The sequence below is a fragment of the Lepidochelys olivacea genome (genome assembly GCF_965140295.1).
Source record: "Lepidochelys olivacea isolate rLepOli2 genome assembly, chromosome: 20".
NCBI lineage: Eukaryota > Metazoa > Chordata > Testudines > Cheloniidae > Lepidochelys > Lepidochelys olivacea.
The window spans coordinates 18,592,961-18,620,640 of NC_140430.1; the positions used below are offsets into that span (position 1 = coordinate 18,592,961).

General features: G+C 61.3%; 1 protein-coding gene across 1 annotated transcript; it reads right to left on the minus strand.

The window, feature by feature from the left end:
* Nucleotides 1–14,503: 14,503 nt before the first annotated feature.
* Nucleotides 14,504–27,497, minus strand: ZNF653 (zinc finger protein 653). Its single transcript, XM_084609862.1, has 9 exons — nt 27,040–27,497; nt 24,037–24,080; nt 20,395–20,610; nt 19,417–20,007; nt 18,197–18,365; nt 17,704–17,815; nt 16,620–16,734; nt 15,764–15,863; nt 14,504–15,210 (listed from the first exon to the last, which is right to left on the minus strand). Exons 1-9 carry the CDS (start codon nt 27,363–27,365, stop codon nt 15,033–15,035), a joined length of 1,851 nt encoding a protein of 616 aa, XP_084465988.1. The 5' UTR covers nt 27,366–27,497; the 3' UTR covers nt 14,504–15,032.
* Nucleotides 27,498–27,680: the final 183 nt, after the last annotated feature.

The window sequence follows — 27,680 nt, forward strand, 5'->3', positions numbered from 1 at the left end:
TGGCAGGACTACATGATAGCACGGCCAGAGTGTCTAGCCTAGGATCATGCCCATAGCACTGTCCCAGAGCTACCAGTGATCACAGCCCAGGACCTGCCCCCCGCCCCCCCCCCCACATCTCCCACGCAGAACCAGCCCAGCAGAGCTCTCTGGTGCAGGCCCAGCCCTGCTAGGTGTTTGGGTGGAGGGTGAAGCAAAACCAGCCATCACCAGGCCAGGAGGTGGGGGCCAGGGGTATCCCCCGAGCCATGGGGACCGGCTGAGTCCATCTGGACAGGCAGGGGTGGGAGTCATGCCCTGGCAGCTAAGGGGGCCTGGTGCACAGACACGCTCCTAGTGACACATGCATGGCCTCTCCCTCACAAGGCCCGTGCACTCACGCTGGCCATGCCACTCCTGCCCATGCTCTGCTCCTGCAGAGATCCTCCCATGCGGGTCCTGGCTCAGGGGGGCAGTTCCGAGACCCCCAGCGACGTCTCCGCTAAATACCCTTCAGTTTCTCCTGCACTGAACTGTGTGAAAGGAGCAAAACAACTGGACTGAGGCTCTCCCCTGCTTGTTCACTGGGTGCCCCTCCCTAACCAGGGAGAGAACCCAGGAGTCCTGGCTCCCAGCCCCAGTCCCAACCACTAGACCCCACTCCCCTCCCAGGGCCAGGGCAGGGAGAGAACCCAGGAGTCCTGGCTCCCAGCCCCAGTCCCAACCACTAGACCCCACTCCCCTCCCAGGGCCAGGGCCAGGGCAGGGAGAGAACCCAGGAGTCCGGAGACAGCCAAGCTGGCTCCTTGGCACTTTCTGAGACCAGACCCAATTCAGCACCACAGACAGCTCCAGGGAGCCGCCCCTGACCTCGGTCCCAAGGCGGGGCCCCGCGGCGCTGACGGGCTGAGCAAGCGGAGCAAACCCGAACCGCTCTCGGCTCGCCCCCGCCCCCGGGACGCTGGGGGCCACTGAAGTGAGGTGAGACTGGGCCAATGGGAAAGAACCCAGGAGTCCTGGCTCCCAGCCGGCCCCCCCCCGACTCTAACCGCTAGTCCCCACTCCCCTCCCAGAGCTGGGGGAAGAACCCAGGAGTCCTGGCTCCCAGCCCCACCCCACTCTAACCGCTAGTCCCCACTCCCCTCCCAGAGCTGGGGGAAGAACCCAGGAGTCCTGGCTCCCAGCCCCCCCCCACTCTAACCGCTAGTCCCCACTCCCCTCCCAGAGCTGGGGGAAGAACCCAGGAGTCCTGGCTCCCAGCCCCACCCCACTCTAACCGCTAGTCCCCACTCCCCTCCCAGAGCTGGGGAAAGAACCCAGGAGTCCTGGCTCCCAGCCCCCACCCTGCTCTCCAAGGGGGCTGGACTTTCCAGAGCTTCAGCTGCAATATCCCCAGTGACCTCAGATGACCTTTGAACAGGGGTCAGTGAGGGGGGGCACTTTGGCCTCTCGACCTGCCAGGGTCCACGAAGGGTCAGCTCCCCCGCGGGGGGGGGTTACCCCTCCTCCCGGCACTGCAGTGAATAGACCCCCTGGGGTGGGGGAGGAGAAAAGACCTCAGGCCCCATCCCCAGAGTGACTCCTGCCTAATAACCTCCACCCTGGGAGGGGAGCAGGGTCTGGTGGTTAGGGGGAGGGGGTTGGGAGCCAGGACTCCTGGGTTCTCTCCCTGGCTCTGGAAGGGGAGCAGGGTCTGGTGATAAGAGCAGGGTGCAGGGGTTGAAACTGATCTCTCCCTTTCCTCTCTGCCAAGCACAGTCCCTGCCCTCCTACCCCCAGGAGCAGGGGTGGGTAGCAGGGACCATATGCCACCAATTAGCCAGTGATCCCACATCTGCCACCATCCTGTGCGGGGGTGGGAGGCGGGGGCGGGGAGGGGATGTGATGAGGAGGCCGAGCCCCATGTCCCATGGGAGGAAGGGGCCTGGCAGACACAGGATCTCACCCCAGGATGGCAGCGCCCAGCCCACGTGCTGTGAATGGCCGGGGGGAGAGGGGTCCCAAAGGGACTCTGATTTCAGGGCCAGGGAGCCAGATGGCTGGGGGTGGGGGAGGGGATTGGATTAGAGGGGGAGGAGGCCCCCTATGGCAGAGAGGGGAAAGGCAGGGAGGGTGCAGAAACCCCAGCATGGGGACAGGAAAGAGGGGACCCCCCCTGCTGCAAACCAAGCCCCCCATCCTACAGCCTCCACACTGCAAACCATCACCCCAAAACTCAGTCTTACTACCTCAAATGTAACACAGGTCACAACCCCTCAAGTGCAAACCCATCCCCCTACCTGCCCCCCCCCCGCCCCTAAATCAAACCTCCCTACCCACACTCATGGAGTCCTGCTCCCCCCCCCCATGACCCAGCAGCTCCCTTGTAGGGGGCTGGCTCGGTCCCAGGCTGGGAGTCCCACCCAGGCCTTCCCCTCTGATGGCCCCCTATGTCATGAGTTTGCTGGGACCCCACCTGTCTCCCAGGGGTCCACGTTACAGAAAAGCCCACATGGGGCACTGGGGTCAGCACTGACTGCAAGGGGAGAGCGCCCCCTAGTGAGCCCCCACCTCACACCATGCAGCACAGGGCCCCCAGCACCGTCTCTGTACATAGGCCAGGAGCTCTCAGCCCCTACCAGCCTCAACCCCCTCATCCCTGCCACGCCCACTTGTGCCCCAGGAGGCTGGTGGTTAAGGCCCTGGGCAGGGACTCAGGAGAGCTGGGTTCAATTCCTGGCTGTTCCACTGACCCTCTGCGTGACCTTGGGCGAGGCCCTGCACCTCTGGGACTCAGTTTCCCCATCCTGCCTTTGTCTGCTGAGGTGGAAAGGCCTTCGGGGCTGAGACAGTCTCTCTGTGTCTGGTGACCCTGATCTCGCTTGGGGTCTGTGCAGAAGCTGGCACGGGGCGGGCTGTGATTGCGGTCAGGGTCTGGGCAGTGCCTGGCACGAGGGGGGCTCTGACTTTGATGGGGGGGTCAGTGCAGCATCTGACACGAGGGGGGGCCGTGATCTCAGTTGTCTGCTACCATAGTCATAAGAGTATGCTCCGTGGGTCCCTGCAAGCCGCAGAGCTGCGTCAAATCCCAGCCCCCCTCCCAAGGAGCGGACCCCAGCACACGGGAAACTGGTCTGGCCTGGGGAGGAGACGCACGCCCCATTCGGCTTTGTCAGCAGATCCGGCCTTCAGCCGCAAGGTCTCTCACTGAGCGCCAGGGCCTGACTGCCCCGGGAAGCCAGCAATAGCCGGGGCTGGGCTGGCAGCTCAGCTGGGCACGAGGGGCTCGGGGGAAGGGAGACGGACAGGGGCATGAGGTGTCTTATCCTTGCTGGGGGAAACCCAGCTTTGCAGTTGGGGGGGGGGGGTGCGCTGCATTGGCCTGACAGGGATACGGATTTGCAGCAGAGCAGAAGGTTGCAGTGTCTTGCTGGGGGGGGGGGGGGGAGGGATGCAGCAGCTCAGGGCGAGAGGCTGCCAGGAGCCGCAGGCTGGTTGCACGGGGATGCAGCGACGTGCAGGAGGTGGCATTAAGAGGCAGGGCAGGAGGCTGGCGGGCGACGGTGACGCCACAGGGGGATGCGGTGCTGGGCAGGAGGATGCACTGAGCTGCGGGTGATGCAGATCTGCAGCAGAGCGGGGCAGGGGGCCGGAGGGAGGCAGGAGCCGGTGGCACGGGGGGGGTGGGGGCGATGCAGCAGAAACAGATTGGAAGCAAAGCAGGGGCTAGCCAGGGGGTACAGACTGGCAACAGCACAGGGCCGGAGGGTGCAAGGAGCTGGCCTCTGATTTCAGGCCCCTGGCACAGCCCCACAGGGGGCAGCTGTTGGCTGGGGGCCATAGATAGATGCCCATGACCCCCGCTCCCACCCCAGGCCAGCCCTATATGTGCCCAGAACTAGGGTAACCCCTGCCCTGTGTCCTGACTCCCAGCTCCCCTCCCAGACACACACACTCAGGAACCCAGGAGTCCTGACTCCCAGCCCCACCCCCCAACCACCACACCTCACTCCCCCCAGAGGAGGCACCCTTCTCCAGAGATTTTCCCACTCAAGCCAGTCACCTTTAGGGGTGACTGCTCCGATCAGGACCCCCTGGGCTGGAATCCGGCTCCACTGGCCCAGAGGGAGGTCCGGCGGGGGGGTCCAGCTCTCGCTCCGTGGGCCATGTTCACACGGTGCAGGCTGGCACCGGGCTGCGCTGGCATCCCCTCCTCCCATCCCTAAGCACTTCTGACAGCTCAGGCCCCGGCGTGGGTGTCGGAGGCTTAAAATATCCGCTCTGCCTGGGGTCGCGTCACCCGTGCGCCTGTCAGGCAGCCGGAGTCCAGCCCCACATGGGGGTGCCCAGGGCAGCTTCACCCCCACGCAGGGGTCAACTGTGCCGTCTGCCTGGCCTTTCACAGGCACCGGCTCCTGTCTCTCTCCCACAGCGGGTGACACTTGCTCCCTTGATGCTGAGATGCAGCCACCTCTGGGGTGGGATGTGGGGGCTGTTTAACAGCCACATAGCAACACCACACAATCGTTTGGGACAGGAAGTGGAGTCAGGACTCCTGGGTTCTACCCCCATCGCTGGCAGGGGTGGGGGGTCTAGTGGTTAGAGCTGGGGGGTGGGGTGGGGCTGGGAGTGAGGATTCCTGGTTTCCATTCCCAGCTCCACCACTGACTCGTTAAGTCCCTTCCCTGTTTTGTGCCTCAGTTTCCTCTTTCCTCTGTCTCCTGGGGCGGGGGAGGCGTGTGCCCTGTGCTGTGGGGGGTGGCCTTGGGGAGGTGGGTGAGGAGAGGCGATAGCTCCGCCCCTGGGAGCCCTGGGCAGGTGACGGCTGCCCGCTGCCCGTCTGCCGTGCCCATCACTGCAGCCTCGGGGCTGTCACCACGGGCAAGGAAACAGCTGCGGCTACTCCCCCACCAGGCGGCTGCCCCAGCGCTAACCTCCGGCACATCCTGCTCCTTTGTGCCTAATTGCATTACGGGATGGGGGGGGAGGGCGCTGCCCTTTCCATTTGGGGTCATGGCCCATCCCCCCAGCACGCTGGGTGGGCAGGGAGCCAGCACCCCACCCCAGGCCTGGGGTCAAAGGTCACTGGCAGAATGCACCAGTTGGTCCAACTTCCTCCCTGGTATCCCCCCCATCACACTGATTAAAGGGGGGGGGAGCTGGGCTGCTCCATCCCTCCCCCCACTTTCCCCCCTCCCCATCTGCTGCCCTCCATTGGCTCAGCAGATCCCCGCAGGAGGAGCTCTTCTCTAGGGAGGGATTGCCAGAGTAGGTGGGGGGGCTACCGGGTCGGAGGGGCCCATGGCTCTGATCGGGGTGGGGGCAGGGGGATACCAGGCTGGAGGGGCCCATGGGTCTCATCCCATCTGGCAATGTCTGCCTTAGGCTGATAGCAGCGGGTGCGTGGGCCTGGGGGGAAGTGGCCCAGGGGATCAGGGGGGCCCAGGGGAGGGGCCCAACTGGCGCTTTTCGTTCCAGTGAGAAAGATTCGTTCCAGCCCCTGGCGACTTCGCTCGGCCTCCACCCGACACGGGGTCGGGGTCCCCGCCCCCCCCCAGGTCCCCCCCATCCATCCACCGCTTGGGGTGCTGCAGGGGTGAGAGGATGGGGCCCAGAGGGCGTGTTCTTCGGGGGGTGTCTGTGCTGGGGTCCAGCTCGTGTGCGTCGTGTGCTATGTCTGTATTTGCATCGTGCTGGGTGTGTATTTGTCTGTGCGTTGCTGTATTTGTGTGTCGCCCTGTGTGCGTACTTGTGTGGGTGTGTATCTCTGTGTCATTCTGTGTGTGTCGCCCTGTGTGTGTCGCTCTGGGTGTGTCTGTGTCGCTCTGTGTGTCTGTGTGTCGCTCTGTGTGTGTCTGTGTGTCGCTCTGTGTGTGTCGCTCTGGGTGTGTCTGTGTGTCGCTCTGTGTGTCTGTGTGTCGCTCTGTGTGTGTCGCTCTGTGTGTCTGTGTCGCTCTGTGTGTGTCTGTGTGTCACTCTGTGTGTGTCGCTCTGGGTGTGTCTGTGTGTCGCTCTGTGTGTCTGTGTGTCACTCTGTGTGTGTCTGTGTGTCGCTCTGTGTGTGTCACTCTGTGTGTGTCGCTCTGTGTGTCTGTGTGTCACTCTGTGTGTGTCTGTGTGTCGCTCTGTGTGTGTCACTCTGTGTGTGTCGCTCTGTGTGTGTCTGTGTGTTGCTCTGTGTTTCTCTCTGGGGGTGACTCTGGGTGTGTCGCTCTCTGGGTGTCGCTCTGGGTGTCACTCTGGGTGTGTCGCTCTCTGGGTGTCGCTCTGTGTGTGTGTTGCTCTGGGTGTTTCTCTCTGGGTGTGTCGCTCTCTGGGTGTCGCTCTGGGTGTGACTCTGGGTGTCGCTCTCTGGGTGTCGCTCTGGGTGTGTGGCTCTGTGTGTTGCTGTGTGTCTGTGCCATGCGCCTTGCATGGCCCGTCTCCGCCAGCCCGAAGCCGGGAGCCCAACTGGCCGGACTAGCTGCGCTGAGCCGGGATTTGGGCGGACTAGGACGGGCCTGGGCTGACCCGGGCGAGGCCGGGGGGAGAATTGGGATAGGGGTTTTGGGAGCCAAGCCCTCTGCCTTTACCAGGCTCAGAGGCAATATACTGCATGGGGGCTTGGCTGCCTTTGTCCCCCCCCCCCACCTCCTTTGAGCTCGCCCCACTGCAGCCCCACAGGTAAGGGACGGGTACTTCCCCCCCATTTGTGACATCACCCCTTGGAAAATCCCTACTCACCCCCAACCCCCCACCCCCTGCCCCACCCCCCAAACTCTCCCCCCCTCAGTGCACTCACCCTAGTGGGGGAGGGATGGGGCCAAGTGCGTGGGGGGCCCTGAGGCAGCTGGGAGGGGGAAGGGAACAGAACCCAGCAGGGATGGGGGGGGGGCAGCAGAGGCAGGCAGCATGGGGGGAGCTCCCTGCACCCTCAAAGTCTCCTTGAGGGTTTAATCACCCCCCCCCCCAGCTCCAATCCATATGAAAAGGCCTAAAATATATCCACCCCCCAGCTTCCATGCCCCCTCCCCCATGCCCAGGGATGCTTTGCCCCCCATTAGCCAGGACAGTAGCTGTGGTTTCACCCGGGTGGGGGGACAACCCCCCTCCCCCAATTCAGCCCATTGCCGGGGGGAGGCTGGGGGCGGGGGACGGTGTCACCCTATTACACAGAGGGAGAAACAGAGGCACAGACCTCGGCGGGGGGCTAATCAATGCCATCAGTGCCCCCTGCCCTATGGCACAGGGGGGCTCTCCCCAGCGAGGGGAGGAGGGCGGGCAAGTGGGCACCGTCTCCCCCTCCCCGAGCGGTGCACACCTGGCTTGCCCATCCTCATCTCCATTTCAAGGAGCCAATTTCCAGCCACTCCAGAGTCGCACAAAGAGCTGAATGGGGCTCTTGGGCTGGTGCTGCCAGGCGGGGCAGCGGGGGGGGGCCTCAGGTCAAGGGGGCTGAAGTGGCTCTCGAGGGCGGCTGGCACCACTCGCCGAGGGCCGGGGGGGGGAGGGAGAAGAATGGAGCCAGCGGCAGAGGAGGGGAGAAACTGAGGAAGAGCCCCTGTCCTATCCCCCACCCCCTCCAAGCCAGCCAGACCCGGCCCCAGGGCCAGGCCAAGTTTTACCCCAGCTCCCAAGCTCTAGAACAGTCGCGAGCAGCCGCGTCTGGAACTGGACTCTGGAGTGGCACAAAGTTTGAGGGAGCGGGGTGGTGGCTCAGCAGGGGGCGCTGTCCCCTGGCGGTCAGCGCTGGCCCCAGGGCACTAGGGGGCGCTGGGCTGCGGGGAGCGGGGCGGTGGCTCGGCAGGGGGCGCTGGCCCCTGGCGGTCAGCGCTGGCCCCAGGGCACTAGGGGGCGCTGGGCTGCAGGGAGTGGGGCGGTGGCTCAGCAGGGGGCGCTGGCCCCTGGCGGTCAGCGCTGGCCCCAGGGCACTAGGGGGCGCTGGGCTGCGGGGAGCGGGGCGGTGGCTCGGCAGGGGGCGCTGTCCCCTGGCGGTCAGCGCTGGCCCCAGGGCACAAAGGGGCGCTGGGCTGCGGGGAGCGGGGCGGTGGCTCGGCAGGGGGCGCTGTCCCCTGGCGGTCAGCGCTGGCCCCAGGGCACTAGGGGGCGCTGGGCTGCGGGGAGCGGGGCGGTGGCTCGGCAGGGGGCGCTGGCCCCTGGCGGTCAGCGCTGGCCCCAGGGCACTAGGGGGCGCTGGGCTGCGGGGAGCGGGGCGGTGGCTCGGCAGGGGGCGCTGGCCCCTGGCGGTCAGCGCTGGCCCCAGAGCTCTCTGGAACTGGGTTCGAGCTGGGACCCTGGCCCAGAAGGCGACAGCGCCCCCTGCTGGCTGGGGTGGTTCCAGACTCTTCCAGCTCCGCGACCATCGAGGACGTGCCGGGCCGAGGGTGACCAGATGTTAGGGGCTTTGTCTTATATCCACAACTGTCCTCCCCCCACCCCCAAAAAAGTGTCCCAGTTTTTCACACTTGCTAGCCGGTCACCCTAGCCAGGCCCCGTGTGTCATTGCAGGGACCTGGGCTCCACTGGGCACCCGCAGGGCTGGAGCAGCCTTTGCCCACGGAGAGCTGCCCAGCCTGGGCTCCCCACCACAGCCAGGACTCGTTCAATTCTGGCAGCAGCTAATGGCCTGGTCACTGCATCATGAGCTGGGCTGAGCACTGGGGGTCCCATGGGGCCCGGCTGCCCCACCTGCAATGGGCAGCTGGGACTGAGTGAAGCAGAGCTGGGATTGTGGGCGGAGCCAGGATCCAGTGGGGGAGGGGAGCTGAGACTGTGGGCGGAGCCAGGATTCAGTGGGGGAGGGGAGCTGGGATTGTGGGCGGAGCCAGGATCCAGTGGGGGAGGGGAGCTGAGACTGTGGGCGGAGCCAGGATCGAGTTGGGGCGGGGAGCTGTGATTGAGTGAGAAATGGGCAGGGCCATTTAGATCCAAACCCCCCCCAGCTTTCAAAGGGGCTCAGATACCACCTGGGCAGACACCCCCCCATGTGCCCCAGCCCTGCCCAGCAGGGACCCCCTGTGGGGCAAGGGGAGCTCATTCAGCCCTCGCCTCGCTGCGATATTTGTGCAGCAGGCACCTGTCCCCTCAGAACGGGGCTGAGACCCCCCCAAACTCATCTCACCCCTGGACAAAAAGGCCATGAAGGACCCCCGTCCCTGGTCAGCTGGGATCAAACAAGGCTCTATAGCAGAAAGACCCCAGGTCCCATTCCCGACCCCTCTGAGCCAGCCAGTCCCCCACCCTGGGGCTGGATGGGAGCCAGCACCCCATAGAGGGGAAAGGTCCCATGCCTCAGCAAAGCAGAGGGGTCTCCCTCTGCCCCCTGCCGCCCACCCCCAACTCCCCCAGAGCCCCCCGCAGTTGCCCGCTGCCCCATGGCCACCGTCCCGCTCTCTCCTCTGGCCCTGCTGAGGAAATGCCCATGGGGGGGTCATGCCCCCCCCCCAGCCTCTGCTCCCAGGGCTGGCAGCATTGGCCCATCTCCAGTCAGGGCCATGTTTTCTAACAGAGCAGGCACTTGCTGGGAACCAGCAGCTGGGGGTGCGGGGGGGGAGGACTGACTGAACCAAGACACCCCCCCCCCCGTTTCCTGCCTCCCAACTCCCTCCCCAACCGGCGGGGGCTTTCAGAAAGGGAACCCCTGCAGCCGACACAGGCTGGCTCCAATGGCCCCAGCTGGGGTCTGCCCACCCCACCTCCCCCAACCATCCAGGCTATCTAGATCTGCCCCCCCCCCCCCCGCAACTTTTCAGCTTGTGTCCTATGCCCCCGGCCCTAGATCCAACCCCCACCCCAGAGCTCAGCCCCACCTCTGCAAGGAACCAGCCAGGGAACCCCCTCGTGCCCCCACACCCCATGGATGGGGACATAGGACAAGGTACATTGGCCTGCTTGGGTGAAGGGGGGGGGGAGTTACTGCAGCTGCCATAAAGTAGCTGGGAGCTAAGGGGCTGGGGGGGGGTTGAAGATGGAGAGGGGGAGCAGAGGGAGGGGAGACTCGGATCCAATTTCTCCCGACAAGAGGCAGCAGCTGGTGGCTGCTAACGATCTGTGGTAATTAGCCAAGGGAGGGCGCCTGGGTGTCCCTGCCTTTCCCGTCAGGGCGCCCAGAGCGGGGGGGTCACTGCGGAGTGGGGGTGCAGGTAACTATTTACACACGGAGCAGCTTGGGGTGAGACTCTGGCCTGCCTCACAAGTTAGGCCGGGTCAGGCCAGAGCAGCCCCTGGATGGGACACCCCAAGGGGCTGCTTTCGCCTTGGAATCAAGGATGGCACCAGACCTGGGTGGGTGACTCACCCTTGGCACCTGCATTGCTCCCCCAGCCAAGGATAGAACCCAGGAGTCCGGGTTCCCACCTCCCCGCATCCGTTTCACGCTCAGGGCTAAACCCCAGCAGCAGGGGGTTTCCCAGCCTGCCTCATAAGAGCGTGCGCTAGGGTGAGCAAGCCACAGGGTGGCCGCCCGGCGGGGGGTGTGTGGGGGGGTGTTATTGGAGGCCAAGGAAGGGGGGGAGGGGTCACTGTCACCCCCCCCCCCATGGATCTTGGCCAGCCCCAAACTCAATCCAACTCCTCTCCGCAATGCAACACACTGGGCATGTGGACGTGAGGCCAGCCTGGGCCCCCCCCACGGTTGGGCAAGGGAGGGGGTGCCCAGTCTGGCACCACCCAGCAGCTCTGGCCCCGCATTATGCCCAGGGCTTGGCTGGATGGTGAATTACGGAGCAGGGCCGGCCTGGGGCACATTCCCAGGGCAGGACAAAGGGTGGGGGGAGCAGGAATGCCCACCCCATGGCACCCAGCTGGGGTGGCAGGAGGTTCTGCCCTGAGGGTCCCATGAGGCAGGAGTTCTAGGGGCTGGGGCCATGCAGCCCCTCTCAGCCCGAGGGCAGGTCACTAGGAAAGTGGTGGCGGGGGGGCTCAGTGGGTTACACAGAGCAGCCCCCTCCCACCCCCTGGTGCAAATGTGCTGGGGTGGGGTGCAGGCCCAGGGAGGGAGCAGACCTCAGTTGGGGATCCCAGGGCTGGCAGAGCCTAAAGCCAGGGTGGAGGGGCATGGGGGTGCTAGAAGCTGCCAGCGCCAGGGCTGGGGAGCAGGAGCCCACTGGGTGCTGGGTCCCCCTGTGCTTCACGGGCAGTAACTGAGCCAACCTGGGGAGCTGCCTGTATCATTCCCAAGTGCAGATGGGGAAACAGAGGCACAGAGCCAAGGCAGACGCAGGGCTGGGCAAAGAACCCAGGCGTCCTGGCTCCCAGCCCCCCCCCCCCCCGGTCTCACTCCCTAGAACAAAAAGAAAGAAAGGGGGCACTTGTGGCACCTTAGAGACTAACAAATGGTTCTCAGGCAGGTCTGGGGGCCCCTGGGGGGCCACAAGCAGGTTTCAGGGGGGTCTGTCAAAATAAACCAGGGAGCAGGGCTGGCGTTACACTGACGGGGGCCCAGGGCTGAAGCCGAAGCCCGAGCAGCTTAGCTAGGCAGGGTCCCTGTGGCATGGGGCCCTGCCTGCTACCCCCCAATTCCAGCCCTGGCTTATAATCTCCCGGCTCTGCAGTTATTGTGGCACAGGGGGGCTGTGGGGGTTTTACAGCCTGTTGGGAAGGCCCCATACAGAAAAAGTTTGAGAACCCCTGTCCTACCACACACTGACCCCAGACCCTGCCCCATAGAGCGACTGCTGACCCCCTGTAATGTCAGACAGCAGCCAGGGGACCCCACCCCAGGAGCCCACAGGGGTCCGGCCCTGGCAGCACCCACTAGCTGCCTTCCCACCCCTGCATACCCGGGGCAGGGGTCCCCGCGCTGGACGCCCGAACGCAGGGGTCTGGAACCACCACATTCAGAGCCTGGCAGGGCATGGGGGTCCATCGCCACCTGCTGGAGAGCAGGGGAGCTGCAAAGGGCTCAGGCATCCCTCGGAACCGGCCCGGTCCGGTCCAGCCAGGAGCAGAGGAAAATGGGACAGAACCCAGGAGTCCTGACTCTTGGTGCCCCCAGCTCCAATCACTAGCCCCCACTCCCTTCTCAGAGCCAGGGATAGAACCCAGGAGTCCTGGTCCCCCCCAACTCTGAGGATAAAACCCAGGAGTCCTGGGCCCTAGTTCCCTCTAACCACTAGACCGGTTAATAATTGGGCCTACAAATCCACCCGAATTGTGAGCTCAACCGCACAAAGGGAGGAGAAGTTCCTGTGCTGTCCTGCCACTAACCGGTGTCAGGGAAAGGCGCCCAAGGGGGCCAGCCCCATTTAGTCCAAACCCAAGGGCCGCCTGACAGGCCAGGGCTGCGTTGAACAAGAAAAGCGCGGAAGCGGAACCCCGTGAACCAAGGCTGGCATGCCGGCAACGAGGCCGAATTGGGGGACAAAACACCGAGAGGCAGGGCCGTTCCCCCCCCCGTGCCCGTAGAGAGATGGGGAGACAAACGGGCAAGCGCGAGCGGGTACTTTACAACACTGCTGTACGCCCGGGCCCAGCGAGAGGCGGCTGAACGCCGTGCCCCAGACCCCCCCGAGCGGCTGATCAGACCACGTGCTAGGCCCAGGGTTTTCCAGCAGTGACGTTGCAAGTGGGAGCCCACGGCAGAGCCAGACGCCGCGTTTTCTCTTGGCGGCTCTTTCGTCCCCGGGGGTGTTTGGCTCCTTGGAAAGGGGGATTGGACTTGACCAGCAGCAGGACAACCTCCGGCCCGGCTCACCTCCCTTCCGCTGGGCACGTCTTGAACACCCTCGAGGAGCCCATCAAACCAGGGCGCTTCCCTTCTCCCAGCTCTCTGCAGCCCCCGGGGCAAGGGAAGCTGCTGAGGCGAACGCCTGGCTTAGACCGTCCACTGCAAAGGGGTTAACGGCTTCGCCTTTGCTGATCTACTAAGGGCGCGACGGGTTCGCCAGGGGACTCAGCAGGCCGAGGGCTCTGGGCACTAGCCCCCAACGTCTTTAAATTGTTTAATATTGGACAGTGTCAGGGTCACAGTCCTACCTTTGACGCTCTGGGCTCCTTTATTCTACCTAAACACAGCCGACCCCATTTCCCTGCCAGAGCCAGGCACAGAACCCAGGAGTCCTGGCTCCCAGCCCCGCTAGACCCCACTCCCCCCCACAGCCACACAGAACCCAGGACCCTACTCCCGCCCAGGCAGACAGAACCCAACACTCCCAGCCCTACTATACCCCACTCTCTGCTCCCCTCCCCCCCAGCCAGACAGAACCCAGGAGTCCTGGCTCCCAGCTCCCCAAGGAGTCTCTCTGATGGGACCCAGATCAGGCGCCTACATATCACAGTAACAATGCTCCCTTGGGGGGCCTGGCAGGATCTCCCCACAGCGACATGCCAGAGGCAGAGGGGTCCCTGCCTGGTCTGTATTATAGCCCTCCAAGAGTTCTGGGCTCTCCTGGCACGAACCTGCCCTCCAACTATGCCAGGCTGAATGACTAGATACCCCCAACCCTGGATCTTTTGCTCTCTAGGGGGCTTTCTGCCCCCCAGCCAGCTGCCCTTCAGCATCTCTCCTCTCATGGGGCAAGTCAGCAAAGTGACCCCAGGGTGGATTGAAGTGAACTAAGGGGGGGATTCGGGGCTACCCCACAGTCAGTCCCCTCCCTGCTCCCACACTGAGCAGGACACAGGCAGACTCTGCAGCTGCTTTTCTTACCTTCCCTACGCTCTCATGCTGGCATCTAAGCCGAGACCCAGCCAGTTCCTTCAGCCCCCGCGCCACCAGGGCCCCCGGCCTGCCCCAAGAACTGAAAGGAAGTGAATGCCACTCTGCCAATCTACCCCAAAACGGAGCCTTTCACCTCTAGGGGACGCTGGCTCCGATCTACCCCAGGGTAGAGGACTGGCTGGGTTGGGGGCAGGGGCTGGGACATGGGGCCTTTCCCCTCTGGCAGCACCTGCCCCCTGGTGGTAGGAGACTCAGCCCATGGGCACTGCCTGTAGAATATCGCTACCCTCACTAGGGTCCCAGGTGGGAGAGGAGCAAAGAGAAACTGAGGCAGAATGGGAATAACTCCCAGATGGGAGCCTGGGGCAGAGACTTTCAGGGTGTGGAAAGGGATCGGAGAAAGGTAGCATGGACAGCTGCGCCAGGGCCACACCCCGGCGGGAGGAGAAGAGGGAGGTTTCTCTGAGCCAGGGCCAGGCTCCTCCTTTCCCCCCACTAGGGAAGCAGCCGCCCGGCTGCTGGCAACCTGGGAGCAGCAGCCAGGGTCCCAGGAGTGACATTTGCACGGCGCTGCTGCCATCAACGGTAACCCTGCTCTAGAGCGGCTGGCGCAGGCTCACGGCACACTCAGGCAGCACTGGGACGGGCCTTGACGGTTTTGTTCACACCCACACCAGCAAGACACTTCGTTGCTTTACAGGAAAGAGGAGACGCTGGAGGTCTGGGCCCACCCTGCACAGGAGGGCACGTGCCCCACAAACTCAGAGGACCAGCCAGTGCGGGTCCCATGCTGAACAGCCTCGGGCACATGGCTGGCTGATACGATCGCAGGGCAGCTCCCAGCGCTCCCCGTCCCCTTCCAAGGACACTGCCCGCTGGGGAGGAAGATGCCAGGAGGCGGGCAGATAAAAGTAGTGTCGGTTTAATGGTTGGGGCATTTTGTCCACCACCATCCCGGTGTGACGGCCAAGCCCCACCCCTCCGGCCCCTAGGATGGGGGAAGGAGCCACATGTGCCGCATTTCGCTCTCCCTTGAGTCTGAGCAGGCCAGGCCAGGCCCTCTTCTGCAGATGAGCATGTCACATCCCCCCTCTGTTCACTCGACACTGGAGCCCCCACGGCCTCAACAGTAAAAGCAAGCTGAAAAATCTCACCCTGCCGCGCCCTGGCAGAATGCGTGGGCTCCCTGCTGTGGAGGCCACCACATGTCACACACACACTCACACGCATGCTGTCTGCTCCGGGCTCAGCACCCGCTCTCCTGGATGGGGAAGACACGGGCCACCCGAGGGCTCTGTGATCTCACCCCTCGAGGTGGGAGCCGGCACCGCCAACGCTGCCATTGTCCGGGGAGGGGAAGGGAGGCGGCAGAGGGTCCCCTGGTGGGGAAATAAATAAAGCAGTCCGAGGCTCCGGAAGGACGCCCCAGCTAGGATCACGTGGCCTTGTGATCTGGGTGGCTCTTTAGCTTGTGGAATTTGACGCTGTCCATCTTTTCGAAGCGTTTGCCGCAGTGCTCGCAGGTGAAGTTGTACTGAACTTCGGACGTGTGCTTCTTCATGTGCCAGTTGAGAGACGCTCTCTGCCGGCACTGGTACCCACAGATCTCGCACCTGGGGGGGGCCAGACATAGTCACACAGGCTGTACCCCTTGGGCCCGTCCCAGGGCCTGACTGCGGCATGCCCCTAACGAGCTGAGGGCCCTCTCTGCAGGAGTGCGCTTCCTACCGCGGCTGAGCTAAATACTGCCCACCCCACTGCCCACACCGTCAGCTGGAGGTGGCATTTTTCACTTCCTGGTCTCACTGTCAGGCAGAATTACCATGTGCCGTTAACAGCCCCTGTGCCCCACCCCAGAGGTGTCTGCAGCTCAGCACCAGGCGAGGGATCCCTGCATTTCAGTGGGGAGAGGGGTAACCTTGAAAAGCTCATTAGGATCCTTTGGGGCACAGCAACCTCATCTCAAGTCGTGTCACTAATAAAAGACCCAGGTGCCAGAGGGGCAGAGCCACGCACCCCACCCCACTCGCCCCGGCTTTAACTCCTGCTGACGTGCTCTACCCCAGAGGTGGTGACGCACAGAGCTGCTCCGCTCCATGGGCTCGTATGAGCCTGGGTCGGGTTCCTAAATGGGTCACCCCCCCCCCCAACTTCCCCCGCACGTACTGGAGGGGCGTCTCTCCCGTGTGTGTCCGGCGATGCACCTCCAGGTGATTCTTCCGCTTGAAAGATTTCCCACAGGTTTCACAGGTAAATTCACGGACGCCTGCAGGGCACAAAGAACGGGGTTACTCCTGAAGGGGCGCAGCCGAGATTCACAGTCAAGGGACCTCAGTAGGAGAATCCCGGGTCCCTCTCTGCCCACACAAGCAGACCCTTAACCTGCCCAAAGGGGTGACTCCTACCCAGCTAGGACATCACACAGGGTCTTTGTCTCCCACATAAGATGTCTGAGACTGCCAGGTGTGCCAGCTAAAAGAGTGACATCCCTTAGCTCAGGCAGGAGAGCACCCTGCTTTTAAATCAAGAGGTCCTGGGTCGATCCCAGTGGACAACCCAGCCAGGGGGTCGTCAAGGGGGTGTCCTGAGGTTTCCTGTATTGGCAGATCTCTTCTATAGAAGATTTCCAGCAAGTGCTTCCGTTTGTTCTGGATTTTGGACTCTCCCCGCACCCCCCCGTAACGTCAGGGTTGAAAGTGACCAGAGTGAGACAGCTGACCCTGGGGGGAATCCAAACCAGACCCAGTTCCCTTCCCAGGTGTTCTTGTGCCATGCAGGGGGTGGGACAGGATGGGGATGGGTCCGGGGGGAAGCGAAGGCTAAGCAGAGGCAGCTGAGTGCCCAAGAACCGGGCGCCACATGGCAAAAGGTGGAGCAGAGTCTGCCGTTGCATGACCGGACGGCCCTAGCCACACATGCTGCGGGAGTCAGCGTCTCACCAGAACAGCACAGGGCAGGACAAAGGCCAGCTGGCCACAGGAAGGAGGAGGGGGCGCCAGGGAAGAGAGCCCAAGGGACGCACCTGAGTGAATGATCATGTGCCTGCGGAGATGGTTGGACAGGTAGAACTTCTTGCCACAGCCCGGGTGGGGACACACTTTTGTTTTTCCTTTCCGGTGGACGAGGTTGACGTGATTCTGGAGAGACAAGGAGAGAGGGGGAACAGAGGGCTAGACCATGCCCCTGACCACACCCACAAAGCAGAGGCTGCTACAACCCCCCGGTAATGGGCAGGAATTCCCACGTCAGACCTCGTCCCCCAGAGAGTTTTCCCTGCCTCACAACATGGCGCCTCGGCCACGACAGCTGGAGCTACCCTGCTCTCCAGACTCAACCTCGACGAACCCCCTCACCCCACACCCAGAGATTCCCTTCCACAACAAGACGACACCCCGTTGATACAGCGCTGGAACCAACCCATTCCCAAAGCCGGCGCAGGGGTAGCTTAGGAGTTCACTTGGGGGTGGTGAGGTGGGGCCCCGAGGTCGTAACGTTCAATGATTTGCCAATTGTCCAAGCAGATGTCCAAGATTAGAACAGAACCTTGCTTAGACACTGAGCCAGGGCTAATCCGGCCCCCATTCCCTGGGCTATTATTCCCATTGTGCAGATGGGAAAACTGAGGCAAAGAATGGCTAAATGACTTGCCCCAGGTCCCCCAGACAGTCTGTGGCAAAGCAGGGAATTAAACCTGGTTCTCCCTAGTCACTGAGCCATGCTCCGTTGCTGTCTCTCGAGCGGAGGGATGTGGCCAAGTGGGCTCAATGTTCGGGTTTTGTGAGAAAACGCAACAGAAATATCTCCAGGGCACTGTCAAGTTCCCAACACAGCCTGTAAGGACGCCCCACCCAACAGTGCTGGAAACCCACCGTTCCAGGCAGGTCCTAGCGACCCATAAACCAGGAAGTGAAACTCACCTGCACCAAAGGGAAAGCAACCCCCAAGCGTCACTATTCAAGCTCCCTCTGCAGAGAAAACCAGCCGGCCCGAGCATTTCCCCGTCTCCGGGGGGGCCAGAACGAGGCTCCCAGCCAGGCCCCCCGGAGCACCCTTAAAACCCACCCCCAGAGACAGGGCTGTAGGAAACTGACGCACACAAATCTTACCTGAAAGCTACTAAGTGCTACGTAGACCTGGCTGCATCCTTCATAAGGGCAGTGGAACATTTCCAGCATGCCGTCGGCATCCATCACACGGCCCCGTCTGCTTCGCCGCCTCCTGCACAGGGAAAGGAGGGGTCAGCCGCAGACAGGGGCGGGCAACGTGCTGCCTGCCTGGCTAGGGAGAGACAGCTGCTGTGGAGGAAGCAGCGGAAGGCCCCCCAAGGCAGAGGCCGGGGAGGGAGGGGGCGCAGATGGCCCCAGGTTTACCCGTCTGGATTGAGGCTGAGCTGCCTCTGTTTGAGCAACAAACGCAACGCACGGAAAAGGGAAGGAAATACTAGGAGGCTCTCTGACGCAGCTGGCCAGATCTCTGGCCCACTGGCTTGCCCGCGTGGGGAAACCGAGGCACGAGCAGGGTCCGTTGCTGGGTTTGCAGAGACCTTGTAAAGACAGCTAACCGCTCCACGGTGCCCCGCCCCTTCACCGCGACACTCACTTCTCCGGTTCCTTTGGAATCTCATAGATGATGGCTGACATGTCACTGCCGTCCATCTCCTCGGGCTCCGGCTCCATGTTCTCTTGGGCCGGCTCCAGGTCTTCCGGCATCTCCATTTCTGGGGGGGGCTGCAGCTCCTCCTTTTTGAGCCCATAAAGGTCTTCTTTTTCTGCCACCACAAAACAGGTGTCAGAAGGACGCGCCGTGCGGCGAACGCCTGTCGGCAAGAATCTGGCGAAGCTTTTCAAACATGAAGTGGTTAACACGCAGGCCCCATCCCAGAGGCAGGCAAGAGCCGCTGGCCACTGAAATGCAGCCAGGTCTGCTGCAGAGCCCAGTAGCTGTTTAACACCGCGCACGGGGTCAGGACAAGAAGGGGAGAGTCCTGGAGCCAGCTGAACCTACGGACGGCGGAGGCGAAACGCAGTTACATCAGGGTTAACACTTAACGGGAAGTCAAGTGACCTGGGATTTTTAATGGGGCACATGAGCAGGCCCTAATTTCTGTCTCTCACCCAACACAGTGAGTCAGCAACAGAATTCTCCTCCCCAGCTCTGGCATCATCTGAAACATCAGATCCAGGGGTCAGCACCCCCTACGGAGCCCCTGCCTGGCCCCATGCCGGGACATCAGATCCAGGGGTCAGCGCCCCCTACGGAGCCCCTCCCTGGCACCATGCCGGGACATCAGATCCAGGGGACAGCACTCCCTACGGAGCCCCTGCCTGGCACCACGCCGGGACATCAGATCCAGGGGACAGCGCCCCCTACGGAGCCCCTGCCTGGCACCACGCCGGGACATCAGATCCAGGGGACAGCACCCCCTGCGGAGCCCCTGCCTGGCCCCACGCCGGGACATCAGATCCAGGGGTCAATGCCCCCTACGGAGCCCCTCCCTGGCACCAAACCGGGACATCAGATCCAGGGGACAGCGCCCCCTACGGAGCCACCCACACCAACCCCTAGCACTACACTGGGGTCAGCTCTAACCCCGAGGAGACAGCATCCCTTACTGAGCGGCCCAGCTCACTCCCAGCAGCACAGTGACCCCTAGCGCCGTGCTGTGACCCTGGAGAAGGCCCCCATGGAATACACAGCACCATTTTTCAGGGCACTCTCAGATCTCTTTGGAGGTCTCCCCTCCCAACACCGACCAAGCTCCCCATGCTTAGCTAGGGGGGCAAGCCCCCCCCCCCCTCCCAAGGGCTGGTCACAGCTACCTTTTTTGGTTTCAATGCACTCCCCGCTCTCCACTGGTTCCCCGCTGTCGGGCTGCATGTTCTCCGGCTCTGTCTGGGTGTAGGCAGCGACGCCCTCGATCATGGCGCAGGGCATCTCCTCACCCCCGCTGCTGGTGACGTTGAGCTGGATGCCCTCCGCCGTCAGGGCGTCGTAGCCGGGCCCGGCGATGATGATCACCTGGGAGCCCTGCATCATGCCCTGCACAGGGCAGCTGGCCACCACCTCCCCGAGAGTGTCCTGCGTCACATTCTCAAAGAGAGTCCCATGGCCCGAGCCCACCTGGACAGGCATGGGGACGCACACCACGGTCTCCATGCTCTCCGGGCCGTTGAGAGGCGGGTTGTGGCACATGGAGGCGCCCTGCTCGGCTGTCAGGTTCTCAATGTGGTGCTCGAACGGGATGTGGATGCCGTCCTGTGTGATGAGGCCGCTGCTGCTCCCGCCTTCCATGGCCGATGGAGGCAGCTGCTGCTGGGCCTTGGCCTGACAGCTCTCAGGCTGCTCTTCCGACCCTGAGCTGGAGCTCTCCTCGGAGGAGTCCGAGCTTCCGGCCCCTACCCTGTTGCCAGCTGCAGTGAGGAGAGCGATCGGTGGTCACAGGTTAGAGACAGAGTAGAACTCTCCCTTAGGCTTTGAGGGATCCCTGGATCTTCCTCCTGCCTAGCATTACCCTGCCCAACCCTCAGGGCTGGGGGAGTGCTCCTGGCCTGCTGAGGTGCCCATCTGTTAGCACCGTGACGATCACCTCCCATCCAGCTGGATCTTACTTAGACATACTAATTGAACAGCTGCCTTACAGGCCTAGGGATCACTCCCCTCAAGCTGAAATGCGGCCACCTCTGGGGTGGGATGCGCTGTAACGCCACACAACAGGCTACATGGTGCAGGCGGCACTAAGCGCCACCCTGCCCACTGGCTGCCTTGGGAGACTAGGATCCCGGCTGCCCCCTGCTCACCATCGTCACTCTCGTTCTCTGAGTCACTGAGCGGCTTCAGAGGGGAGTGCAGGTCCTGGAAGTAGCGGTGCCCGGCCTCGCACTGCCACACGGCCGTGGTGTACAGCCCGAAGGTGGGATCTAGCTCCGACAGGTGGGGCTCGTAGGGGCAGCGGTTCTTGTGGTCCTCGTACCAGATCACCATATTCTTCAGGCAGTTGACATTCCGCCTCCTTCCTTGGGGGGAGCAGAGAGGCACGTTAGCCAACCACAGGGAATCAAAGGGGCGCGCCCCTTGCAAAAAATTGTTTCTGTGCGGATACACAGATGGAGCCAGGCAGCAGCAACGTGGCCTCCAGGCAAAGCCTGTTTAGTACGCAGACCAGGCTCCGGGCAGACATGACCAAATCATACCAAGGTTAGGGGCCTCATGGGTGAGGGGGGAAGCTGCAGACATGACAGATCTTGATTTTGGGGAGGCTTTTGACACAGTTCCAAATGACAATTGCATAAGCACTCTAGGGAAATGTGGTCTAGATGAAATCACTATAAGGGGGGTGTACAACTGGTCCAAAGACCACCCTCAACTATTAGTTATGAATGGTTGCCTGGGAGGGTGTGTCTAGGGGGGGTCCCACAAAGGTCAGTCCTGGGCCTGATTCTACTCAATATTTTCATTAATGATTTGAATAACGGAGGGGAGAGTTTGCTTAGAACATCTGCAAACGACACCAAGCGGGGAGGGGTGCAAGCACTTTGGAGGACAGGATTCAAATTCATAACATCCCAGACAAACTGGAGAATTGGCCTGAAATCAACAAGATGAAATCCATGAAAGACAAGTGGAAAGTAGTACATTTAGGAAGGAAATATGAAAAGCACTACTACAACCTGGGGACCCACTGGCTAGGCAGCAGTACCATGGAGAAGGCGCTGGTGTTCTACTGGATCTCAAACTGAAAATGAGTCAATAGTGTGATGCAGTTGCAAAAGCAGCTAATATCATTGTATTGGCAGGAGTGTCACATGTAAGACACAGGAGGTCACTGTCCCGCTCCACACAGCACTGGTGAGGCCTCAGCTGGAGTCTTGTCTCCAATTCTGGGCGCTAAATTTTAGGAAGGACGTGGATAAACTGGAGACTCCAGAGGAGAGCCACAAAAATGATCAAAGATTTAAAAGACCTGACCTATGGGGAAAGGTTAAAAACGGGGGCACATTTAGTCCTCAGGTCCCCTCTGTAGACTTCTCAGTAGTCTTCAGATAGGTTAAAGGCTGTTACAAAGAGGACAGGGATCAATTGTTCTCCACGGCCACTGAAGGCCAGACAAGAAGCAATGGGCTTCATCTGCAGTGAGGGAGATTTAGGTTAGATATTAGGAAAAACTTTCTAATTAACTCTCAGAGGAGTTAAGCTCTGGACCAGGCGTCCAAGGTAGGCTGCGGGATCCCTGACACTGGAGGTTTTAGGGCAGGGATGGTTGAAGTTTATTTGCTCCTGCCTCGGCACAGAGAGCTGGGCCTGATGAGCTCTCGAGGTCCCTTCCAGCCCCACCTTTCTGTGATTCCATGGCACTGCCAACACAGTGGCTGCTGGCTCAGCCCGTTACACCTGAAGTAGGACCAGTCCCTGCTGGGTCACCCAGCCTCCCAGAGAAAGGACAATTCTTTCCCCAGCTGTTCTCTGTGTTTGAGCTCAGAACAGTGGAGCAGCGAAGTGCCATGACAGCACCTCTGCTACAGTCACAATCCTTCTCTGTCATTCCTGTAGAGCCTCTTTGACCATTTTTAACATTACCAGGAGAGGGGCATCTGCTGCTGGAGGAATCCGAATTGTAACGTGGCCTCCTTCCAGGGCAGGGAGCTCACACCAGAGTTGCACCCAAACAGGTATTAATTTCAAAAGCAAAGGTCTCCTTCAGATGATAAGACGCTGGGACCAGACTGTAACAGCGATGAACACTGAGCAGGTTGGCTCCCTGCTTTGCAAACACCTTTAATACCCTCCTCCTCTACACAGGCAGAGGGAGGTCTGTCTGAGGAGTCCTACATCTCCATCCTGCTTTGCCCGCTCCGGCGGCGTGTCACCAGCCCACCATTTCCGCTGTCTGTGCTATGAACTTTGGCAGCTCACAAACTACATTTCTATAGCCTTTTCCCCTCAACGGGAATGCAGCCACCTCTGGGGAAGAACACAGGATGGGTGGGAAAACTATGACTAAGGCAGCGGGGTAAACCCCCTTGGAAGTGTCAGGGGATGCTGAACATCTGTTAAGGTATGTATACAGCCCCCTAACAGTGGTATCGGAGCACCTCCCAATCATTGATGGGTTTAGCTTTGCTAGCCACCTGGGTCAGGGCAGGTCTATACAGATAGCAAACTGAGGCAGAGCGACTTGCCCAAGGTCACCCGGGGAGCCAGCCGCAGAACTGGGAATTGGACCTACAAGCCCTGGGATCAAGGCTCATGCTCTAATCACTAGCCCACCCTCACACCCAGGAGGGGGGTTTAGATCTGAAGTTCAGACATAGAGAAAGCTACATGGCTCTCGATTTCCCTCCCTCAGAGGTGGGGCTTTAGTGACTTACAGCCCGCCACCGAGCCTGCTCAGCCAGCCTTCCAGCAAGAACAGCCACGCAGCTCTACGGTCAACGGCAAGTCTTTGCTAGTCAGCTCTCCAGGCCTGGACTGCAGTTTTGGGCTGTATACGTGAAAACTCCACTACGTTCTATGGACCCCTTCAATGGGCACGTAGCCTTGTAGATCCCTCCCTCAATGACATGCCAGATATTTCTGCACTCGTCATTCCCCCAGTAAAGACAGAAGTAAAACACCAGCCTTTACCAATTGTCAGCACCAGGGGTCAGACCAAGAAAAACCAGCCTGTATCCAACACTACTGCAGCAAACGGCTTAGTACGTTTGACGTTTGCATAGCTAGGAGAAAGGCTGTGCGGGTGAGCAATTCTTACACGTCAGGGAGGATTATTATTTATTAAGTATGTTACAGTAGCGTCTAGGAGCCCTAGTCACGGAACCATTTGTCCTAGGCACGGTACGTTATTGTTTAGGTGTATTATGGCCACCTCGATGAGCCCTAATCATTGACTAGGACCCCATTATGCTGGGTGCTGTAATTTATTAGGTATATTACAGCACCAAATGAGCCCCAGTCATGGCCCAGGACTGCATTTTGCTAGGTGCTGTACATTATCTATTAGGTGTATTATGGTAGTGCCCACGAGCCCCAGTCACAGCCCCCACCACATTGTGCTGGCCCCTGTATGTTATGTATTAGGTATATTACACTAGAAGTAGAGTTACCCAATCATGGAGCAGGACCACATTGTGTTAGGTGCTGTACGTTATTAGGTGGATTACAGCAGTGATAAGAGTTCCCCAGTAATGGAGAAGGAACCCCACCATGTAACGTGCGGTACATTATTAGGCGGATTACGGTAGCGGTAGGGCTCCTCGGTCATGAAGCAGGACTCCATTGTGTTAGGTGCTGTACAAACACAGACAAAGGCCACCTGGCGGGGGATTGGCAAAGAGGATCGAAAGAACAGGTTTCTGGGGGCAGGCAGAGATCTTTGATGTGTTCTTTGTACACCCACATTCAGACACTGTCACAAGCTGGATCCCACAGGACAATTCACTTACTTTTCTTTCGTTTTGGCTTTTTAGGGATTTGCTCCCATGGTTTCCTGCAACAGAAAAAGAGAGCACTGATTTAGTATATGCCCCCAATGCTGTCGTATCAAGACATATCAACCTTTTAACGTAGGAGGCAGGGCTGTGCTATTATCTCGTCCTCCTCCCCTCCCCACTTTTACAGATGGGGAAACTGAGGCATAGATTCACTTGACAGTGACTTGCCCCAGGTCATGGTACCTGCACCTTATGTGATGCAGATCTCAGAGAGGAATTCCCAGAAGCAGGGTTTACTGCCAAGGTTCATAACAGAGGCAGGGCTACTTATTGGTTTTTTAAGACTACATAAAGAGCTCTGTTCTACTAGAGCACAAAGGGAGTGACACCAAGCTCAAATAAATGTGTTAGTCTCTAAGATGCCACAAGGACTCCTCATTCTTTTTGTACATACAGACTAACACTGCTACCACTCTGAAGTTTATATTGGTTACTCCTCTGTCTGAAAACCAGCCCCCTCATTCACGATCTTTTGCAAAAGAAATACTTTGAAGGGCTTAGATCAGTGACTGGTGAGCAATCTAAACCCTTTGCTCCCAAATTCTCTCAGCAGAGTACAGCCATGGATTGCTGATCCATGAAATCTAGCTGACTAGATGCTACCCAAAGGGATGATGCCCTTAATACAGTGAGGCCATGAAGAACACTTTAGTTGGTTTTCTTCCACTGTATAATTAAACCGGGAAATTCACTGTGCAGGTTATTACATAAATAATTTAAGGCCAGATTATCTCATCTGATCTTCTGTATATCAGAAGCCACGACAGACAGACACCCCATAGCGAGCCCAGTGACTTTAGTTAGACTAAAGCATTTTAGTCCTCAAGAGACTAAACTGAGGCAAAGACAGAGAACAGGAGAGACTGAGGTGCCATAGATGCCCCTGTGATGGCAGGGAATTCTTCAGGTCAGACATGCCCAGATGATACCAGCAGGTGAGCCACACCCCATGCTGCAGAGGAAGGTGAAAAATCCCCAGAGCCTGTTATACTTGCTGAGGCCCTGAACCTGCAGCGAAATGCATGCAGGTGGATCTCTGCACCTTCACAGACCCATGACTCAGATGCAGCACCACGAGAACGCAGATAATCTGCCCATGTCTCTCTCGTCGCAGGATCAGCACCTAGGATACAATATCACAAGGGAAATGCACTAGTTCTTGTGTAGGACCTGGGATCAGAGAGTAATTTCCCTGCACGGTATAGTACTGCTGGATGAGATCTCTTCCCCTGAAGCATTCATCACCAATCACTGTCAGGGCACACTGAGTTAGAAGGACCAGCGCTCTGATCTGGGATGCAGACCGTGACACTAGCATGATTTAACAATCAGCTGGGGAGCGGCAGAGAGCGTAAACAGTTCTGCTTTAAAATAGTGCTTATCTTTGCAGATCCACAGCAGAAGTGCACCACTGGAATTCAGTCACGACAAAAGCAGCATGAGGTGTGTATCTTAGGCATCTCCATGGTAGAGGTGGTTTGCCAATAAGTCTGTAAGGGCAAACCTTCCTAGCACTGAGCAGTTTATCCTGGCAAAAGAGAGTGCTGCCTGGTATGGCCAGTACCCAGAGCAAAATGAGTTGTACCAGCAAAACTAGTCTTTGCTGGTATAACCGCATCTCCACTACGGCTTTGGCAGGTATAAAAATGTTGGCAAAAATCACCCTTCAAAGTGACATAACTGTACAAGCAAGATTCTTCACACTTTACACCTTTCTGGAGCCCCTTCTATCCAGAGGGGGAAAGTAAGGGATGAGGGGTCCCAGCTTAGTCAGGGGTCTGATCTCCCACCTCCCCCCCGGCTCTCACCTATGGCACCCTACTTGCTGCCCATGCTCCAGGGGCATACGGGGCGGGGATAGGAGAGGAGGAGTCAATGAGGGGGCTGGCCCAGCATGGGGGCGGGGGCGCTCTGGCTCAGTAGATGCAGGCTCTCACCTGCAGCACCCTATGCACTGCCCCTGCTCCAGCCAGTAGGGTGCATAAAGGGAGAGGGAGTCCAGGCCCGGGGGAGGACTGGGGGCCGGATGTGGGGGTTGGGAGGCCCGGTGCGCTGCCCCCCCTCCAGCCAGTAAGGGGTGTATGGGGAGGGGGGCTCAGCCCAGGAGAAGAGTTGGGGAACCCGGTTTTCACCTGCGGCGCCCCACGTTCTGCCCCCACTCCAGCCCCAGCAGGTAGGGGGTGTACAAGGAAGGGGGGGCCATCCTGGGAAGGGGGCAGAGGAGCCCGGCTCAGGAGGGGGGCCTGGGAAGGGGGTTGAAGGGCCTGGCCGGGGAAGGGGTTGGGGGGCCCGGCTCTCACACGTGGTGCCCCATGCGCTGCTCCATTCCAGCCAGTGTGGGGTGTATGGGGAAGAGTGGGTCCAGGGCCGGGAAGGGGGTTGGGGGGCCTGGTTCTCACCCGTGGTGCCCCAGCAGGTAGGGGGTGTACAGGGAAGGGGGGGCCCAGCCCAAGGGAGGAGTTGGCGGGCCCGGCTCGGGAGGAAGATTGGCGGGCCCAGGGGAGGGGGGGCTCGGCCCGGGGGAGGAGGGGTTTGGGGGGCTAGAGGCTGGGCCCGGGAGAGGAGGGGAGGCCCGGCCCCGCGGAAGGGGAGGGGTTGGGGGAGAGAGGGTTGGGGGCCCAGGAGGGAGGAGGATTGGCGGGCCCAGGGGAGGGGGGGGGGCCCGGCCCAGGCGAGGGGCAGTTGGGGGGCCCGCGGAAGGGGGCGGCGGGGGAGCTTGGCCCAGTGGGAAGGGGGGGCCGGGCCCGGGGGAGGAGGGTTGGGGGGCCCGGCCCGGGGGAGGAGGAGGGGTTTGGGGGGCTAGAGGCTCGGCCCGGGGGAGGAGGGGAGGCCCGGCCCCGCGGAAGGGGAGGGGTTGGGGGAGAGAGGGTTGGCGGACCCAGGGAAGGGGGTACCCGGGGGAGGGAGGTTGGGGGGCCCGGCCCGGGGGAGGGGGTTGGGGGGCCCGGCTCTCACCCGCGGCGCCCCGCGCGCTGCCCCCGCTCCAGCCCCAGCAGATAGGCCGCCAGCTTGGCGTCGCTCCAGCCGCTGCGCCGCCGCAGGTCCACCCAGGGCCCGTGCGCCTCGCCCAGGTACACCCGCCGCACGTCGTACTTCTTGCGGGACTCGAGGCGGCGCCGGGCCCGGTCGGACTCGGTCAGGCGGGGCCGCCCCCGGGCCTTGCGGCCGCCGCCGACCCCCGCCTCCCCCGCGCCGGGCCCGGCCTCCTCCTCCTCGGCCGCCTCCTCCTCCTCCGCCGCCGCCGCCGCGGCCGGGGCCGGGCCCCGCTGCGCCTCGCTCATCCCCAGCCCGCTCGCCAGCCGGCCGCGCCGCCCCGCCCGCTGGTGGGCCGCTCGCAGGAGCCCGGCGCAGGGGCAGTGACGTCAACGGGCCGCGACCCGCTTCCGGTTCCCCGCCCCCTCGCTGCTCCGCGAGGAAAGTCGCCCTGGTCGGCCGCGCGCCTGCCCGCCTCGTTGCGCTCTAGGCATGCGCACCCAGCGCCGTGCCGCGGGTGGTGCCCCGCTCTGCGCCTGCGCTGGGTTCGGGGCCCAAGAGCCCGTCGAGAGAGAGAGAGAGAGAGAAGCTCCGCCCTCAGCGTGCGCACAATGCTACGAGGG